The 20452-nt window shown below is 45.0% G+C and overlaps 1 protein-coding gene across 2 annotated transcripts in view; it reads right to left on the reverse strand.

The window, feature by feature from the left end:
* Positions 1-20452, reverse strand: part of LOC309560030 (relaxin receptor 1-like) — a 269217-nt gene that overhangs the window by 71972 nt on the left and 176793 nt on the right. For both annotated transcript variants that reach the window (XM_082263532.1, XM_082263531.1), the window contains 2 exons: positions 15189-15263; positions 7310-7375 (listed from right to left, as the gene is read on the reverse strand). In XM_082263532.1, coding sequence (XP_082119658.1) covers positions 7310-7375; positions 15189-15263 — 141 coding nt within the window. The remainder of the gene's footprint in view (positions 1-7309; positions 7376-15188; positions 15264-20452) is intronic.

Here is a 20452-nt window from a genome sequence, read left to right on the forward strand (position 1 = left end):
CCCTTTCTCATTCAGTAAAGTTGTCCTGTCCCCTTATGAGAGTAACGCCCCCCCAAAGCATAATGTTTCCACCTCCATGTGTGACGGTGGGGGATGGAGTTCTTGGGGTCATAGGCAGCTTTCCTCCTCCTCCAAACACGGCGAGTTGAGTTGATGCCAAAGAGCTCGATTTGGGTCTCATCTGACCACAACACTTTCACCCAGTTCTCCTCTGAATCATTCAGATGTTCATTAGCAAACTTCAGACAGTCCTGTACATGTGATTTCTGGAGCAGGGGGAACTTGCGGTCACTGCAGGATTTCAGTCCTTCACAGCGTAGTGTTACCAATTGTTTTCTTGGTGACTATGGTCCCAGCTGCCTGGAGATCATTGACAAGATTCTCCTGTGTAGTTCTGGGCTGATTCCTCACCGTTCTCATCATCATTGAAACTCCACGAGGTGAGATCTTCCATGGAGCCCCAGACCGAGGGAGACTGACAGTTGTTTTGTGTTTTTTTCATTTGCTAATAAATTGCACCAACTGTTGTCACCCTCTCACCAAGCTGCTTGGCGATGGTCTTGTAGCCTATTCCAGCCTTGTGTAGGTCTACAATCTTCTCCCTGACATCCTTGGACAGCTCTTTGGTCTTGGCCATGGTGGAGAGATTGGAATCTGATTGATTGCTTCTGTGGACAGGTGTCTTTTATACAGATAACAAGCTGAGATTAGGAGCACACCCTTTAACCACTTGCGACCGCTCACTGAGCTGGTACTGCGGCAAAGTGGCTCATTATCGTCCAGCGACGTAGACCTACGTCGCTGGACTCCTCCACTTGTGGGCGGCGCTCGCGTGCCACCAGAGGCTCGCTCCCGCTGTATTCAGACACAGCGGGAGTCAGGCCAGGGAAGGAGAGGCGGTGATCACCGCTGCTCTTCCCTGATCGTCGGGGATCGAGTGAGGAAATCCGCCCGCTTGTGTAAACAAAGCGGGCGGATCTCCTCTGACAGGCAGGGACAGATTACAGGATTCAGCATAGCTGAACCTGTGATCTGTGTCACACAATCCCCTCCCCCCACACACGTCAGTAAGCACCAGGCATACATATATTTTTATTTATTTGTGTATTTATTTTACATTTATTTATTCATTTATACTTATTATTATTAGTTTTAGTGGTAGTATTATTGACACCCTAACAAAAAAATAAAATAAAATAAAAAATGATACTTACCCCAACTCCTAATCTTAACCCTGACCTAAATCTAACCCCTTACCCGAACTAAAATAAATAATTAATAAATTAATAATAATAATAAAAGAAATAAAAGCTAATGGAAAAGCTAAAAAAGCTGAAATGCCTAGCAACAAATGATACAACAGATAATAGTTTCCTCTATTGGCTAATAAAAAAACGTCAAAGCGCAAAAACTATGTAAAAAAATGCGTAAGTCGCACATAAAACGCGCCAAAACGTGCAAAAATAGAAAAAAAAAAAACGCTCAAAGACGATACGCTCAGGTGTGAATGCAGCCTCACTGGAGTGTATGTGGCTTAAAAAAAGAGAGGGCGCAGGAGATTAGCAGCACTGAGATGTAACAAAGAGTAAAAAATAAAAAAAAAGCTACGTCGGTTCGCGCAGGAAAGCCAGCCTGCCGCCGTAAAACTGCGGCGAGCGGTCGGGAACCGGTCATGTTAGGGGTTAATTATTAATACTTAGTACTCATTTTTAATGAATGTATTTAATATGTATTATTTATGATTATTTTTATTTGTGTATTTATTTTACATTTATTAAATTTACAATTATTATTACTGGTAGTATTATTGACACCCTAAACAAACAAAAAAAAATAATAATTATATTATACCCTAACCCCAACTCCTATTTTTAACCCTAACCTAACCCCTTACCCAAATGAAAATAAAAAATAATAAGTTAATAGTAATAAAAAAATAAATAAAATAATAAATAATAATAAAAAAGAAATAAAAGATAATGGAAAAGCTAAAAAAGCTGAAATGCCTAGCAACAAATGAAACAACATATAATAGTTTTCTCTATTGGTTAATAAAAAAAACGTCAAAGCTCAAAAATGCTGTAAAAAAATTACATAAGTCGTGTATAAAAACACACCAAAATTGTGCAAAAAAAAAAAAAACGCTCAAAGACGCTACGCTCAGGTGTGAATGCAGCTTCACTGGAGTGCATGTGGCTTAAAAAAAAGGGGGTTCATGAGATTAGCAGGACTGAGATGTAACAAAGAGTAAAAAATAAAAAAACTACGTTGGTTTGCGCAGGAAAGCCAGCCTGCCGCAATAAAACTACGGCGGAGGTCGGGAACTGGTTATGTTAGAGGTTAATTATTTATTAATACTTAGTACTCATTTTTAATGAATGTATTTAATATGTATTATTTATGATTATTTTTGTATTTATTTTACATTTATTAAATGTATAATTATTATTATTGGTAGCATTATTGACACCCTAACAAAAAAAAAAAAAAAAAATTATATATACCCTAACCCCAACTCCTAATCTTAACCCTAACCTAACTCTAACCCCTTACCCAAACGAAAATAAAAAATAATAAATTAATAATAATAAAAAAATAAATAAAATAATAAATAATAATAAATTAACAATAATAATAAAAAAATAAATAAAAGCTAATGGAAAAGCTGAAAAAAGCTGAAATGCCTAGCAGCAAATGAAGCAACAGAGAATAGTTTTCTCTATTGGTTAATAAAAAAACGTCAAAGCTCAAAAATGCTGTAAAAAAAATCACATAAGTCATGTATAAAAACACACCAAAATTGTGCAAAAAAAAAACGCTCAAAGACGCTACGCTCAGGTGTGAATGCAGCTTCACAAAAGAGGGCGCAGGATATTAGCAGCACTGAGATGTAACAAAGAGTAAAAAAATTAAATAAAGGCGAAAAAACAAGAATTTCGTGAAAAAGACGGTTATACGCAGAAGACCGAACGAAGGAAATGTCACTCGGTCATGGTTTACATCCACTCTAACTCTACATGAATGGGAAGATTATCTGCGTTCCCATTATATCCATGACCTGATGGACAGACTCCGCAACTATTTATCAAAAGCAAAGTGTCCGCTGCTTTTCGTAAACTCGTCCCTCTTCGCTTTTTTTTTTAAAAAACATTTTTTACATTTTTTCCATGGAAGACATCATTAGGATTGACTGTCTTTCAAATGAGGTAATTTGGTTTACATCAAGAAAGTAATTTCAGTTACTAATTATATCCGTGTCAGGGAAATACTGTCCAGAGAAGGCAATGATAAACACGGGTTTGTGTATAAATTGGTGGAGAGGAGAGCCGCGGTTTGCTCTGACAGTTTTACGAAGATATAAAGCAGTTGTGAGAAGAAAAAGGGTCTGGCTGTGGGAATGGTCCAACACTGCACCTCTCCGAAATATCTCTGTATGTAGGATGAAGGAGGAGAAGACTCCTAGATCCATGGGTGATAAAAGCACCAGTACTTTCTGAAATTAGGAAAACAGGTGGAGGATTGGAGGACCTTAATTATGAAGAGCGTCTGCAATCGCTTAATTTATTCTCCCTGGAGAAGAGACGCCTGAGAGGGGACATGATAGCAATTTATAAATACCTCAATGGGGATCTCAGCATAGAAAAAAAGCTATCCAGTCGCAAGGATTGCATGAGAACTCGAGGGCATACAATGCCATTAGAGGAGAAGCGTTTTGACCTCAGGCAACGCAGGGGGTTTTTAACTGTTAGGTCTACAAGATTGTGGAATTCTCTACCACAAGAGGTGGTTTCTGCGGGAAGTATGGTGGCTTTCAAAAGACACTTAGATGTACATCTCAAGGATCAGAATATTCAGGGGTATGAGAGATGATTACGAGTTGAACTGGATGGTCTATTGTCTTTATTTAACCTCAACTACTATGTAAAAGAACTATGTAAGTGATCAAAGGAGAGGTCACCCAGATGTACTAGCTAAGGTGCTTGGCATCCAGATGTGGTGACGGGTGTCGTGGATGACTACAAGATCTGGCCATCCTTTAAGTATTCTCTGTACCATTCTACTCAGCACAATATTCTACAACTTTCCATGCAGAAACTTGGTGTGCAAGGAGGAAAGCGCCAATATCAGATGGTATTGAGTCCAGATTTAATCTTATTTAGACTTATATCACAAAAATCAGGGCTTCCCTTCATTAAGGCTTTGTAATGTTAAAGGGTGTTTTGGACTGAAAGCTGGAAGGATCCTGGCGGGTAATGTTATGGTTCCCCTCGGGCTCACCCAAGGCATGGAGTCTAAGTAGCAGGTGGTCTTCACCAGAGCTCCTGATGGAGGAGAGGCCAAAAACCCTTATGATCCTGGTTTTCTTCACTGCAGTTTCAAAAAGTCGTGGCCCTCAGGATTGCCCCAAGGGGGTAGATTAAACAGAATGGTTACAGTGTGGGGACTGTACACAAAACGGTCATAGACAGGAGGCAGGCAAGGGAGGAGTCAGGTCCAGGTAGAGTTCAGAAGAAAACCACAGGCAAGAGAGTAGATAGGTCCAGGCAGAGGGCAAAGATAGGCAAGAGAGCAGTCAGGTCCAGGCAGAGGTCGAAGACAGGCAAGAGAGCAGTCGGATCCAGGCAGGGAAGACTGGGCCAGGGGGGCAATTTCCTCCCGGGCCGCTCTGATGCTCCAAAAAATTCTGCACCGCTTCTGCCACAGACATGCCTAAAGGATTCCTGGTGAAGAGCAGTAAAAAGTCCCCACAGCTGACCTACTGAGTACGGGATAAAGACAAGGACAGAGCACAAACCTTCCCCCCTTAGCATGGATGGTATACACTGTGTCTGAGCAGAGGCCAGTTCCATGCCCCACTGGAGACTCTCCTCCCCCAGGCAGCCCGACCGAGTTGTCCCAGCTCTCCCCAACTGCCCCCTGCTGACCAGGTCGGGAATCCGGATTCGGGCCAGTGAGTGGAGAGTACCTGGAGCAGAGCTTTAGCCTGGAATGGGGGACAGGAGGAGGCTGGGAAGAGGGAGAGTGGGAGGGGGGGCCGAGTCACTGCACCATGGGCCTCTGGTTTATACTTGCCCCCTGGGCCGAAAGTTGCCAGTTAGCCCCTGGATCCAGGTAGAGGTCAGAGGAAGGTGGCAGACAAAAGAGTAGTCCGGTCCAGGGAGAGGTTGAGGTCAGGAGGCAGGCAAGAGAGCAGTCAGGTCCAAGAAGATGTCAAAGGCAGGTGGCAGGCAAGAGAGTAGTCAGGTCCAGGCAAAGGGCGAAGGCAGGCAGGAGAGTAGTCAGGTCCAGGTAGATCTCAAAGGCAGGTGGCAGGCAAGAAAGTAATCAGGTTCAGGCAGAGGTTAAGGTCAGGAGGAATGGAAGAGAGTAGTCATATCCAGGCAGAGGTCAAAGGCAGGTGGCCGGCAAGAGTAGTCAGGTCCAGGCAGAGTTTGAGGTCAAGAGGCAGGCAAGAGAGCAGTCAGGTCCAGCTTGAGGTTGAGATCAGGAGGCAGGCAAGAGAGTAGACAGGTCCAGGCCGAGGTTGAGGTCAGGAGGCAGACAAGAGAGCAGTCAGGTCCAGGCCGAGGTTGAGGTCAGGAGGCAGGCAAGAGAGTAGACAGGTCCAGGCCGAGGTTGAGATCAGGAGACAGGCAAGAGAGTAGACAGGTCCAGGCAGAGTTTGAGGTCAAGAGGCAGGCAATAGAGCAGTCAGGTCCAGCTTGAGGTTGAGGTCAGGAGGCAGGCAAGAGAGTAGACAGGTCCAGGCCGAGGTTGAGGTCAGGAGGCAGACAAGAGAGCAGTCAGGTCCAGGCCGAGGTTGAGGTCAGGAGGCAGGCAAGAGAGTAGACAGGTCCAGGCCGAGGTTGAGGTCAGGAGGCAGACAAGAGAGCAGTCAGGTCCAGGCCGAGGTTGAGGTCAGGAGGCAGGCAAGAGAGTAGACAGGTCCAGGCAGAGGTTGACGTCAGGAGGCAGGCAAGAGAGCAGTCAGATCCAGGCCGAGGTCGAACGCAGGCAAGAGTTTAGTCAGGTCTAGGTAGATGTCAAAGGAAGGTGGCAGACAAAAGAATAATTATGTCTAGGTAGATGTCAAAGACAGGTTGCAGGCAAGAGAGCAGTCAGGTCCAGGCCGGGGTTGAGGTCAGGAGGCAGACAAGAGAGTAGTCAGGTCCAGGCAGAGGTCGAACGCAGTCAAGAGAGTAGTCAGATCCAGGTAGATGTCAAAGGAAGATGACAGGCAAAAGAATAGTCAGGTACAGGTAGATGCCAAAGACAGGTTTCAGGCAAGAGAGCAGTCAGGTCCAGGCAGAGGTGAAAGGCAGGCAAGAGGGTAGGCAGGTCCAGGTAAATGTCAAAGGCAGGTGGCAGGCAAGAGAGTAGTCAGGTCCAGGCAGGGGTTGAAGGTAATATATATATATATATATATATACACACACACAAATGAAATATTTGGGGGTTCTAAGTAATTTTCTAGCAAAAAAATCCTGATTTTAACTTGTGAACAACATGTGTCAGATATAGGCCCGGTCCTTAAGTGGTTAATAAATACCTCCATTTATGCCTTCACTTCGCCGCGTCTTGCAGAGGCCGATATAACGATCTGTATGTTTCTTATACAAACACTTAAATGCGTAGTATAAATATTGTTCTAAAGCCAGGAATTATACGTGCAGCCTGCTGCGATGCATTGTAGTAAATTTATGCTCCTGGTTGGGAATTATTGGCTGTGTGTATTGTGACGGCCACTTACCAGCTAAACACACATCACTCATATGTAAAAGTATCATCAATGTGTCCTCTGCGCTCAGCCAACATTCCATGTATGTCATCGTTATCTCTGCATGCCTCCTGGGATTAGAACCGTTCCCAGCTTCTCTACTGTTCTCCATAGATAATAATCCCACATAATGGATCCTCACCCTCGGAGAAGTGTCCCATATTCAGGGACCAATTACAATGTTGCATTTTAACGCACGTGCGATAATGTGCCAAAACATGGCGTGTCCAGATTCCTTACAGAGCATCCGGAAAGTGTTGACTTCTTCCACATGTTGTTATGTTACATTCTTATTTCAAAATGGAATACATTTATTATTTTCCTCAAAATTCTACAAACAATCCCCCATAATGACAACGTGAAAGAAGTTTGTTGGAAATTTTTAAAAATGTATTAAAAAAGGAAAAAAAATCCCATGTACATAAGTATTCACACCCTTTTCTATGACAGAAAGCTCCTTGTCCACATTCTTGGGGGAACAGAAAGAATCCCTTCATGCATGTTTATTTATTGTGAAAAGAAACTAAACTGGAGTGCCCGGGATATACTTACAGAACCGTTATACACTCCTGAAACACAGAGTTGTGGATTGTCTCTATCTCATTCCCCTCCAGATCCCTAGAAAGGAGAAAAGAGCAAAAACACATCAGCCTCTAAACCACTGTGGCCCTGGGGCCAGATGTGGCCCTTTGTTTTCCTTTATCCTGCCCTCGGGACACCATTCCTTCCATTGACACCAACAAAAGGGTATAATTCCTCCCACTGATACCAATGATGGGACACTATTCATCCCACTGATACCAATGATGGGACACTATTCATCCCACTGACACCAATGGTGGGGCACTATTCCTCCCACTGATACCAATGATGGGGCACTATTCCTCCCACTGATACCAATGATGGAACACTATTCCTCCCACTGATACCAATGATGGGACACTATTCATCCCACTGATACCAATGATGGGACACTATTCATCCCACTGATACCAATGATGGGACACTATTCATCCCACTGACACCAATGATGGGGCACTATTCCTCCCACTGATACCAATGATGGGGCACTATTCCTCCCACTGATACCAATGATGGGACACTATTCCTCCCACTGACACCAATGATGGGGCACTATTCCTCCCACTGACACCAATGATGGGGCACTATTCCTCCCACTGACACCAATGATGGGACACTATTCCTCCCACTGACACCAATGATGGGGCACTATTCCTCCCACTGACACCAATGATGGGGCACTATTGATCTTTTATTGAAAAGAATCAAGCAACATATTTTATACAAAAGTAAAAAACAGAACTATAGTACAATATTCCAACAGAAAAAAACAAAGGAATTCACATCCATGTGCAGAATATATACAATATATACATAATCCACTTCCAACATTCTTAGAAAACTATTTACATAAAGCAGCAGAGAGGGCCTAAGAGGCACAACCCATCACCTATGTATGCAGCCATTTATCAAAAACTGAGCATTAAGAAAAAATCTAGGGTGATAAGAGACAGAAAGCCACACCCGGGAAAGAGACTCCTGGCAGTCAGGGAGGCTTGAAACCCCTCCACGCCTTCAGCCAAGCCCTCTGACCCCACTTGTCTCTCTCAAGCGCCCGAATCTTCCCCACCTCATGCAGAATGTCACACACCACCACCTGAACAGGAAGGATTTTACGCCGAAGGGTGACCTGACACCGTGCGTTCCATGTGTAATAACGGACTACTAAACTAACTAAAAAAAGTGTATCCAAACAAAAGCCCCCACCAGTATTGAATGCTCCGTACACCCACTCAGCATAACCCAGCCTGGAGAGGAAAGGAACACAGAGGGCCCGCCCAACCTGTTTGTATACCTCTATGTTAAAAGGGCAACGAAGCAGAAAATGGTCCATAGTCTCCTCCTCACCTGTACATTCCTCCCGAGGACAACCACGATCCATCCCACTGCGGAATTTCAAATTGCCCCGAACATAGAGCCTCCCGTGGAAGCACAACCAGGCCAGATCCCTGAATTTAAGGGGGACTCTAGCCAAATTAATCAGTCTTAACCCTTCCCTCAAGATTGGGCCTGGGCAATCCCTTAAGGCCAGTGGGTCATGAAAGACTTCGCTCAAGACTCGGCTCATAAGGACTTTCCTCGGAGCGGATCTGAGATCTTCAGCCGACAGTCGCCACTGCCGCAGCAACTTCAGACACGGAGCGACATAGGCTGGGAGCTGACCACGATGACCCCTGAGATTCTTCACTTGGCCACCTTCTTCCCAAAGTCGCAGAAAAGGCCTAAACCAAGATCTAAACATGCCTGCCCATCCAGGAGGTTCCACTGCAAGCATACTACCGATGTTAAACTTGAGAAATAGCAGTGAAAAGAAAAGAACGGGGTTGACCATACCTAAGCCACCCTCCCTCCTGGATAGATAGGTGACATTCTTCTTGATGGGGTTCAGTCTGTTCCCCCACAGCATCTGGAAGAACACACTATAGATCCTAGCATAGAGAGACACTGGCAAGATGCAGACAGGGCTGACATACAAGAAGATCGGTATCAGGTAAGTCTTAATCAGATCAACCCTTTCCCTCAGAGATAACTTCCATCTCTTCCAGCTGACCACCTTAGTATTGGCAACTTCCAGCCTGCCTTCCCAATTTTTGAGGCCATAATCGGCAGGTCCAAATTCAATGCCTAATATCTTAATTTTTTCCTGGGGCACTGGAAAGGTGTCCGGGAGATCAAAACCCTCACCTTCCTTGCCCATCCAAAAAACTTCACTCTTTTCCTGATTGATCTTGGAGCCTGATGCTTCAGAGTACCGTGATGTCAGAGAGACCACCTCCTCCGCTTCATCCGTCCCAGTGACAATCACTGACACATCATCTGCATAGGCAACAACCCTCAAAGGCGGCTCACCCGGGATTCCAACTGGTACCCCACACAACATGCTGCTCTCTAGCCTCCTGATGAAGGGGTCGATTGCAAATACATAGAGCAGGGGACTCAGGGGACAACCCTGGCGCACCCCAGAGCCAACCTCAAAGGACTGTCCAACCCAACCATTAACAAGAGGGAAGCTTTCTGCCCCCTTATACAAGACTTTTAACCAATCGACAAAACCACCCGGCAGACCGTACTTACTAAAGAGCAACCACAGGTACTCATGATTGACACGATCGAAAGCCTTTGCCTGATCCAATGCCAGTAAATACTTTCCCCAGCCTGCAGCCCTGCACTGCTCCAAGGCCTCCCGGACAGCTAAAACCGCTGTGAAGGTGCTCCTACCCTGGATCGAACAGTGCTGATGGCGAGAAAGCAAAGACTCTGCTACTGCCGATAGGCGCCAGAAAAGTATCTTCGCCAGCACCTTTCTATCGACATTGAGAAGGCTGATGGGGCGCCAATTCTCAATCATCGAAGGATCTTTACCTTTTGAAAGAAGAATCACAGCTGAGAGTCTCATGGAAGGGGGAAGCACCCCCTCAGCAAGACAACTGTTAAAAACCTCTACCAAATGTGGGGCCAGAATAGACTTAAAGGCTTTGTAAAACTCAGCCGTCAGACCATCCGGTCCAGGTGACTTTTTGATGGCAAGCTGTTCAATTACCCTCGTCACTTCTTCAACTGTGATCTCTTCTGTCAAATTCATCAAAGGGACATCTCCACCATTTAGACCTGGAGTAGAGTCCAAAAAGCTTTCTATCTTGTCTCGGTCAAGCTCTTTCCTCCCAAGAAGTTCAGCATAAAAAGACCTCACGACCTCCAGGATCCCTGACCTGGACTTTGTCAAGGAACCTGTACTATCCTTAAGGCCAACGACCATCTTAACAGCTACACCTTGTTTGCAGTTCTGGTAAGGGTCAGGCGAGTGGTATTTCCCATAGTCCCGCTCCAGAACCAAAGAGGTATGCCAGTCATATTGACACTTCCTGAGGAGGATTTTCACTTCAGAGATTGCCCCAGGATCTCCTCCTCTCGAGACAAGAATATCCAGCTTCCTCCGCAAACGTTGGTAGGTCATGTATCTATTAAACTGTTTTTTATTGGCCAGGCCCCTGAAGAATCCAGCAATCCTCTTTTTGGTCAGCTCCCACCACTCAGCCTTGCTGCTACAAAAGTCCAGGATGGTCACCTGTGCCTGAAAGAATTCCTCAAAGGATTGTCTAACATGTTCTTCCTCAAGGAGAGTCGAATTTAATCTCCAGATGCCTTTGCCCCTCTGAGGGAAGCATTCAAGACCACAGATAGCATACAGTGATCAGAGAACTCCACTGCCTGCACCACTGGGGATGAGAAAGCAGAGGCCTCCTTCAAAAAAAACCTATCTATCCTACTCTGACTATTACCTCGATGAAAGGTGAACCCTGTGTCATCCGGAAGGTGCTTAATGTGCACATCCACAAGACCAGCATCCCTAACCATACTATTTAAAAAAACGCTATCATATCCCAGCCTGTCATTGAAGTCCTTCCTGTCCTTGGGCCTAGTCACAGTATTAAAGTCACCTCCAAAAACCACATGCCGGGATGTAAAAAGAAATGGCTTGATCCTTGTAAAAAGGCATTTCCTGTCCCACTTTGTGTGCGGCCCATAAATATTAATTAGGAGCAGGTCCTGCCCTCCAACAAGAACGTCTAAGACCATACATCTCCCAATCTCCACCTCAATAACCCGCCGGACAGTTACCATGCCGGTTTTAAACAACACCGCCACACCGCCGTAAGGCTCGGCCGCAAGAGACCAGTAAGATGGACCATACCTCCACTCTCTCTTGGCTTTATGAATATCTGCCAAGGAGGTGAGCCTAGTCTGATGCAAAAATAAAATTTCAGCATCTAATTGGCTGAACAAAAAGAAGGCCATAGAACGAGCTCTTACTGACTTAATGCTGGCGACATTTATTGTCACCACTTTTAACGGAGGGGGAACCGCCATTTGGGTTATTGAGTGGATTGCTTCTTAGCTCCCCTCTGCTGCTCATCACCAGAAGCCTCTCTCTTTCTTGAAGCCTCCTCCAACTCCATTTCAATTTCTGAATTCTGCTCAGAAGAATACCCAGATGAGGAGATATCCCAAGCAGAAGTCCTATACCGGTTGGAGACAGTCACTGAGGCATCCTGTCCCTGTTCCATCCTCCCCGTCTGTCTCTTCCGCCTTACAACCTTCCTTCTCTCCTCCAGGTACTGCAGGTCAGATTCAGAGATGCTTTCATCTCTTGTTTTCTTCTTCTTCTTTGAAGCATTCACAGAAGACTTCTTTACAGAGGAAGCCGCAGCAGCACCCTTTTTGGTACCCTCTACCACTGGTGGGTGGGGGGATTCTTTAAGGTCACACTTAGGAAGGGAAGACTGATCGGGAATAACTGACTCAGGGGACACAGACTTGGCAGATTCTGACACAAGAGGAGCCGGTACAGTAGGCTGGGGGCACACAGGGACAGACACAGAAGGAATACTTACAGATACAGGAGGGGTGGGCACAGGGACTAGGGAGGGATCCTGAACAAGACCAGGGGGGTCAGTCACCGCAGAGGAGGGTGGTACACCAGGGGCCTCATCCTCCATCCTGTCCAGCCTTAAGAGGTCATCTATCACCTCTCTATCCATATTATGCCAGGCTTCAGGACATCGGCTGTAGGGGTGGCCAAGGCGCAGGCACAGGTTGCACCTTATGGCCTGGGTGCAGTCCCTGGCCACATGACCCTGTCCCCGACACACTGAACAGATCAGTGCTGAACAAGAGGAGCTAAAATGCCCCTTTTCTCCACAGCGGTGACACAGTTTTGGCTGACCGGGATAAAAAATAGTCATCCTATCCCTCCCTATAAAGGCAGAGGAGGGCAGGTGACGGTCAACATTACCATCCCGAGCCAACCTGACCGTTACCGACCAACCCCCGGTCCAGATGCCACGCTCATCATAAATTTTATCTGGCCTGGTCAAAACATCCCCATAATTTTTCAACCAGACCTCTAAGTCCCGAGAAGGAACACTCTCATTTGTAAGGATAATAGTAATTTTATTTACTGTTGACCTTTGGCAAACTGCCACTGGCACCAGACCTTCCCATTCGGGTCTTGACCTGCACCGAGCCATATATCGTTCCCAGAACAAGTCAAGACCCTCTGGTCTGGTGAAACTAACTGTGTACTCCCGGCTTCCAGCCACATGTATCAGGGCATATAGGTCATTAGCCCCAAAACCCATATCTAAAATCAGGTCCACCACCATACGCCGTGCTAGAGGGACTGCACCACCTTCCCATTTAAGGAGGACTATGTTCCGCCTTGGACCCCCAGCAGGAGCCATAGACCCAAGTCCAGATCTAATGGTGTTCATAGTGGCAGCCTGCAAGGGAAAACCCCGATTGGAAGCGGAGCTCCTCCTTGATTGTATTCCTGGCTTGATGATATTGCCAGGAGCACAGCTTACCATCTGTGCAAATGTAGGCTTATTAGGGCCAAGACCCCACACTGATGTCACATTATCAGGTACATTACTATTATTATTTTCAGCTTTGTCTAAACCAGCAGCATTATCAGTTAAACATACAATGGTGGGTCCCACCACACCTGCAATGTTATTAGGTGTAGTTACTGTTTCTAATGCAGTACCAAGTGCTTCCTGCTGCTGCGCTGTAGAGTCCTGGTTAGTTATTACTGAAACAGTTTTGAGCTCAGCAGAAGCAGGGTTAATCGGCTCTTCTGGGTTTTGTAGTTCCTGAGCAGAAATGTCATTTTTTAAACGTAACATTTTCTCAGCAGGCAAAGCATTGCTGAGCACAGGGGTATCATCCTGGGTGTCACTGGGAAAAACCTCATTATTAGGCAAGGTGCTAAAAGGCACAAAAACAGTTTTGTCTATTACCTGAGACTTGATAGCCTTTATCTTATCAGGTACATGATTCGGCAAGTCCTCCACACCACCAAACACCAGCTTATCTCCCTGTACTGGAGACTCCATTACCTGGATTACCTTTAGCATGCCTCCTGAGCCCTGAGATGGCAATGGGCTGCTTACCTCACCTTGAGGGGGAAGGGGGTCAGAACATGGGGTCTCCTCCTCCACCTCCATCTTTGCAAACCTTCGGTCGTTGCTAAACTTCTCCCTGAAGGGACCATCCCTGCCTTCCATCATGGCCACGATGGTTTCCTGATGTTCCACACGGACCTTAGCTAATTGGACCTCTGAATCCATGAATCCACGGTTCTTGCTGAACAAGCCTTCACGCTGCTTTCTCAGGCGCTTTAAATCCGCTCTAAGCTTGTAGAGCTTGTCTCTCTCCTTATTGAGGATTTTGATCCCGGCCACCACTCGCTCCCGAATGGATCCAGCATCTTCATCCTCACCAGGTGCAGAGAGATCACCAACCACGGCTTGTCCAGGAGCAGGGGTGCCATCCATCCGACCAGGGGATGGCTGAGAGCCTCCAGCAGGAGAGGCCCCGCTGGCCTGCATGGCCTCCCCAGGAAGGAGCCAGCAGGGCTGGGAGGGATTTCACCTCACTCCCCTCTCAAACAGATCACCTGGAGCAGCTCCAGACACACAGCCAGAGAACCTTCCAGCAGCCACACCCGAAGCTGAATGATGGGACACTATTCCTCCCACTGACACCAATGATGGGACACTATTCCTCCCACTGACACAAATGATGGGACACTATTCCTCCCACTGATACCAATGATGGGGCACTATTCCTCCCACTGATACCAATGATGGGGCGCTATTCCTCCCACTGATACCAATGATGGGACACTATTCCTCCCACTGACACCAATGATGGGACACTATTCCTCCCACTGACACCAATGATGGGACACTATTCCTCCCACTGATACCAATGATGGGGCACTATTCCTTCCACTGACACCAATGATGGGACACTATTCCTCCCACTGACACCAATGGGATGGCCCCTTCCTGTTCCAACATAACTGTGCACCCGTGCACAAAGCAAGGTCCATTAAGACATGGATGAGCGAGTTTGCGGTGAAGGAACGTGACTGGCCTGCACAGAGTCCTGACCTCAATCCGATAGAACACCTTTGGGATGAATTACAGAGGAGACTGTGAGCCAGGCCTTCTCATCCAACATCAGTGCCTGACCTCACAAATGCGCTTCTAGAAAAATGGTAAAACATTCCCATAGACACTCCTAAACCTTGTGGAGAGCCTTCCCAGAAGAGTTGAAGTGGTTATAGCTGCAAAGGGTGAGCCAACTCAATATTGAACCCTACGGACTAAGACTGGGATGCCATTCATTTTGATGTGTATGTAAGGGCAGGCGTCCCAATACTTTTGGTAATATAGTGTATGTAAATTTATATATTATTATTATATTTTCTAAATAACAAGAGATTAAAAAGGAAACAAATGGAGGTGTCCCCCTATTCATGATTATCAGAGCAATTACTTACAGCCAGTTGAGACGGGGCATTTCCGAACATAAAGAATTGCTTGGTACGGTGCTTATGGAATTGTTTAACATGTATCTGCATAAAAACAGAGATAAGTATCAAATATCTAGCATTGGTTATGGCGTTACATCATTTTATAATATAATTAGTGTACTGAGATGTGTTGAATTTAACCTCATTCATTTATTCTTTTTTTTTTTCTAAATGGATTTTTCGTGTCAGGACCCAGGTGTGAACCTACAACCTGAGGAAGTTCATGGGAGGAGCATAGGTTTCAAAGTTCAAGGGAAACAAGGTTCTAAAAGGATTGTCCAGGGAGCTGCTGTGCATCCCAGGTGGCTTTTCAGCAAGAAAAGACATTGCCAGACACGGCAGCTCCCTGGACAATCCTGTCTAGAACCTCGTTTCCCTTGAACTTTGAAACCTTTGCTCCTCCCATGAACTTCCTGATTTAAGCCATGCCTCTGCACTTCCTGTTTGCCTGATTATTGTGCTCTCTCCAGCCAATATCTTGCTAAAGTCACTCCTGCTGCCCGTATCTATCTCCACTACCACTAGTTAGCAACTTTTGGCTTGTTCCTCGACTACGATTCTGCTTGATCCAACCTGCAACCACTTGTTACCAACCTGTGGCTTGTTTACGGACTACGCTTCTGCTTGATCCCCACCTGCTATATCTGCTATTGGACCCCTACTTGCTCAACTCCTGGTGGGGCAATCCTTAGGACCACAACCTGGTACTAACACACTGCAAAACCCATCTCCACCATCAGGAGCTCTGGTGAAAACTGGTTAGTGCTTAGACTCTGCACCTCAGGTGAGCCTGTATCAGCTGCCAGGGTGACTTGCTTGTATACCTATCCTGGTGGTTGGTGGGAGCCTCTTCACTGCTATAGCTACTGGTCTCCGAACCGAACCGGACCCCTGACTATGATACTTTGACTGCTTTTTGTATAATTTCTAATAAAAATAAATAATAATAAAATAATATAATAAATTAAATAAAATAATAAAATAATAAAAATAATAATAACAAATAATAATATATATATATATATATATATATATATATATATATAAAATAATAATAATAAATAAATAAATTAAATAGCCAGGAAAAGCTAACTTTTGCCTTGGAAAACAATTTTACCTGTGAAGAATTCATTACATTGGGTTGAGCAACCAAAACATGAGCTAAGATACTAGATTAGAGTTACTAGAACATATTAAAGTTGAATAAATACATTTTATATATATATATATATATATATATATTTATATATATATAATATAATAAATAATAATAAAAATAATAATAATAAAAAATAATAAATAAAATAATAAAAATAATAATAATAATAACAAATAATAAAATAATATATATATAATAATAATAATAAATAAATTAATTAAATAGCCAGGAAAAGCTAACTTTTGCCTTGGAAAAAAAATCTCACGTGAGGGGTGTCTAAAAGTTCGGCGAATGATCCGATATCGCAATGGCAACATGGGCCAGGTGTGAGCACACGCACATGGCTATCCAGAGACACGTCAAGGAGGGCCACCTAGGGTGGAGTACACGTAACCGTCAAACCGTAAACCCGATGCGGGCGGTGGAACATAGACAGTGTGAGAGGTAGAGTCACAGTATAATGGAGAAATGAGTGAACATCAAGTTCTGCTACAAATTGGGGAAAACAGACGCATGAAATGCTGGTGCAAGTGTATGGAATGGAATCTGTGAACAGAAAATGCGTTTACGACTGGTTCAAATGCTTTTGCGACGGGAAGGAAACGACTGAGGATAAACCATGTTCGGGTCGGCCATCAGCAAGCAGAACCCCGGACATGATTGAGCGAGTGCATCAAATGCTGGCAAGAATTCTGTGACTGACTCTACGATTGATGGCTCAGGAATTGGGCATTAGCAAGGACACGGTGCACACCACTGTACACAAAGATTTGGGTAAGCAGAAGATCTGTTCCCGGTTTGCTCTGTACAAGCTGACAGACGAACAGAAAGCAAAAGGGATGGAAACCTCTGGATATTTCATTATCATGTGGGACCAGGACCCATCCTGCCAACCATCGTCACAGGGAATGAGACCTGGTGCTACCAGTTCTATCCGGAATCCAAGCAGAAAATCGATGGAATGGCGTCCACCATCTACTCTGCCTGAAGAGCATCATGAAAGGTGCATGTTTTACGGAGGTGGTGGCAACCCAAGAATGTGTGCCAGCGGTTCTGCAAAGGATTCCTAAAGAGGCCTTTGCCGAGAGTTTCCAGAAGCTTTATGAACGTTGCTAAAAGTGTGTTGTGAAGGATGACGATTATTTTGAAGACCAATCAATGTGCTTTGTTTTCTGATACCATTCACCAAACATTTTAGACACACCTCATATGGCCTAATAATCAGCCTTAACCACCAAAAAGTAAAATGTTTGTATAGTAAAAGGATGGCGGTAAGACATTCAGGGAAACGAATAGAGCAAGGATCCTCAAACTACGGCCCTCCAGCTGTTGTGGAACTACACATCCCAGGAGGCATTGTAAAACTCTGACATTCAGATATGACTAGGGATGATGGGAATTGTAGTTCCTGAACAACTGGAGGGCCATAGCTTGAAGACCCCGGTAATAGAGGAAGAATAAAGGAATGTCTGTTAAATGATCGTGGGGAAGTATGTCTGAAACTGCTCAACAGGACCTTTCTTTCTACAGCCAGTTACTGAATAGAAGGGTAATAGGAATTGTCCTTGCTTGAAGTATGGGGCACCTAGCCAAAACCTAAATTGCATGCTATTTAACTGTAGACGTGTTAAACGGCTTTGGAACAGACTTGCAGCTTGGGAATATGGCTGAATGGATATACATATAAATTTATCATTCGAAATGATTGTGTTCTTACACGGTTCCCAGGAAAGGGACAGCAAATTAATCACTGATAATGATTACATTAAAGACCGCTGGTATATAGACCTCAGCCTCAAGGTGGATTGGGCTTCCCAATTTATAGTACTATTATTTATCAGCAAGATTGGCACAGTGGCACGCCCCTCCTACAGGTGTACCATGGCCTCAATTTGAAACACTTTCAATGGATCCTCTATACTTACTGGGGATTCTATGGTCCAAGTCGCTTTGCCCTAGAGATGTAGCTCCTCTCAATGCAATTGTATGCCAATCATTGCATTTATGGTTCCTCTACATCAGGGGGTCTGCAAACTTTCTAAACATAGGGCCAGTTTAAGCTCTTTCATGCTTTAGGAGAGCTGGACTGTGGCCAGTGGGAGTAGAAAACAGTGGCGACTGGTGCTCCATCGGTCCAGTCACTCCAGAGTCCAGTCCACACCATATTCCCCCCGGGCACCAGTCCACTTACCTTGTTCCTCCGGACTAACAGGCGGCGACGGCTTGCCCCTCAGTCTCCTCCATGTCCTAACTCGGCAGGGCGTCTCCTCCCTCCTCCTCCGCCAATAGGATGCCTTCTCATTTGGCAAGTTGGGAAACAGGTCTCAGGACCTGCTTCCTGATTGGCCCGGAGGAGAATCAGTGTGGCAATAGCAAATATTAATTCGCTATTGTCACACAACTGGGTGGAGCCCACCCTTTTTTGAAGCCTATTAGAGCCTCTGGCTCTAACCAGTGCTTCAAAAAAAGAAAAAACTCTCATTGGAATCCATGCATCCGGCGCCCTGCATGTAGATTAGGGGGCCGGACAAATAGATGGGGGGGGGGTGCCCCTGCGCCCCTAATGGATGGGCAGCCACTGGTAGAAAAGATCTTCTAGTCACTGGGGAAAAATAATGCCCCATTGTTTGTTTCAGTGAGATTAATTGTGCCCCATTATCAGTGTAAGTGGGAAGAATTGTGCCCCATCATTAAATGCTATTGAGCACCATTGTTGATGCTATTGGGCACCATCGTTGGTGTCATTGAGAGGAATTGTGCCCCATCATTGATGCCATTGGGCCCCATAGCTAGTGTCATTGAGAGGGATTTTGCCCCATCGTCAGTGTAATTGGGAGGAAATGTGCCCCATCATTGGTGTCAATGGGGGAATTATGCCTCAACTGTTGATATCAGTGGATGAAATAGTGCCCTAAGGGGCAGAAAAAAGCAAGCAAAGGGCTGCAGTTTAAAAACCACTGCTATACATCAAGAAATTTAGAATCGTGTCTTCCTCCACTCACTTAGCTTCTTACCTAGGAGATGTCACCTACACATGGGGACATTCATCGAGATCTACTTTCTCCCATTGGGTCGAACATAACTTTGTTTCTCTGAACTCACTCTCGGTTGGCTCACACTTTTGCTCTTTCACACATATCCAGCAAATGTACAATTTTCCTAACTCGGAATGTTTCACATATCTGCAAATTCGACATTTCTACAGTACCAACTACACATCGACCCCAATATTAATTACATTAAAAAGAATTTCTCAAAATGAAGTTGAGAGAAATGGTACCCCACAAAAGGTGTGTCTGTAGGGTGGAGGTCCTTGAAAAGTGAGTGGAGGAGAAGGAAACTCCAAAGGATGCATAAAAAAAGGAAATAAGAGGATAGGCGAGAAAGCCCTTATGGTGTAGTACAGGGTTTCTCAACTAGGGTTCCTCCAGATGTTGCTGGGGTTCCTTGATCAATAAGCAAGTTCTGCCTCTCAGATAAGTTCCCACTAACACCATTGATCTTTTTAGCTATCTATAAGGGGGTAATTCTTCCCACTGACCACCAATGTAAGGGACATTCTTCCCAATTTTGTTTATTAAAAGTCTTGCAATCAATAAGCATAAAATCAATATACATAAATAAATATATACATATTTACATGAAAAGGGGAAAAAAAAATACATAGCAAATTCTGCTCTCAAATAAAGACTGCCTTTACAGCAAAAACAAAACTCACATCATGAAACACATCATTACCGGGAAAAATAATCTTAATAAGACTCACACCACCACACCAGACATCAAACCTGCGAGGTCAAGAAACAAAACCACCCCCATTATGCATGCAGCCCTTCTTCAAAAAGAAGATATTAACCAACAAAAGCTAAGGGCGTGAAAGAAATAGCATAGGAAAAAAGCTTTTCACCCAGAGATGGACAGTTCACCAAAAGCAGGTCTGATATTCCTCCACGCCCTTATCCAGACCGCTCGAGGCTCCCTGCCCTTCTCAAGACCCTGAAACTTCCCAACCTCACCAAGAATATCGTACACCACCACCTCGACAGGGAGGACTTTCTTCCGCAGGGTAATC

This window comes from Pelophylax lessonae (genome assembly GCF_965119305.1).
Source record: "Pelophylax lessonae genome assembly, chromosome: 7".
Lineage (NCBI taxonomy): Eukaryota > Metazoa > Chordata > Amphibia > Anura > Ranidae > Pelophylax > Pelophylax lessonae.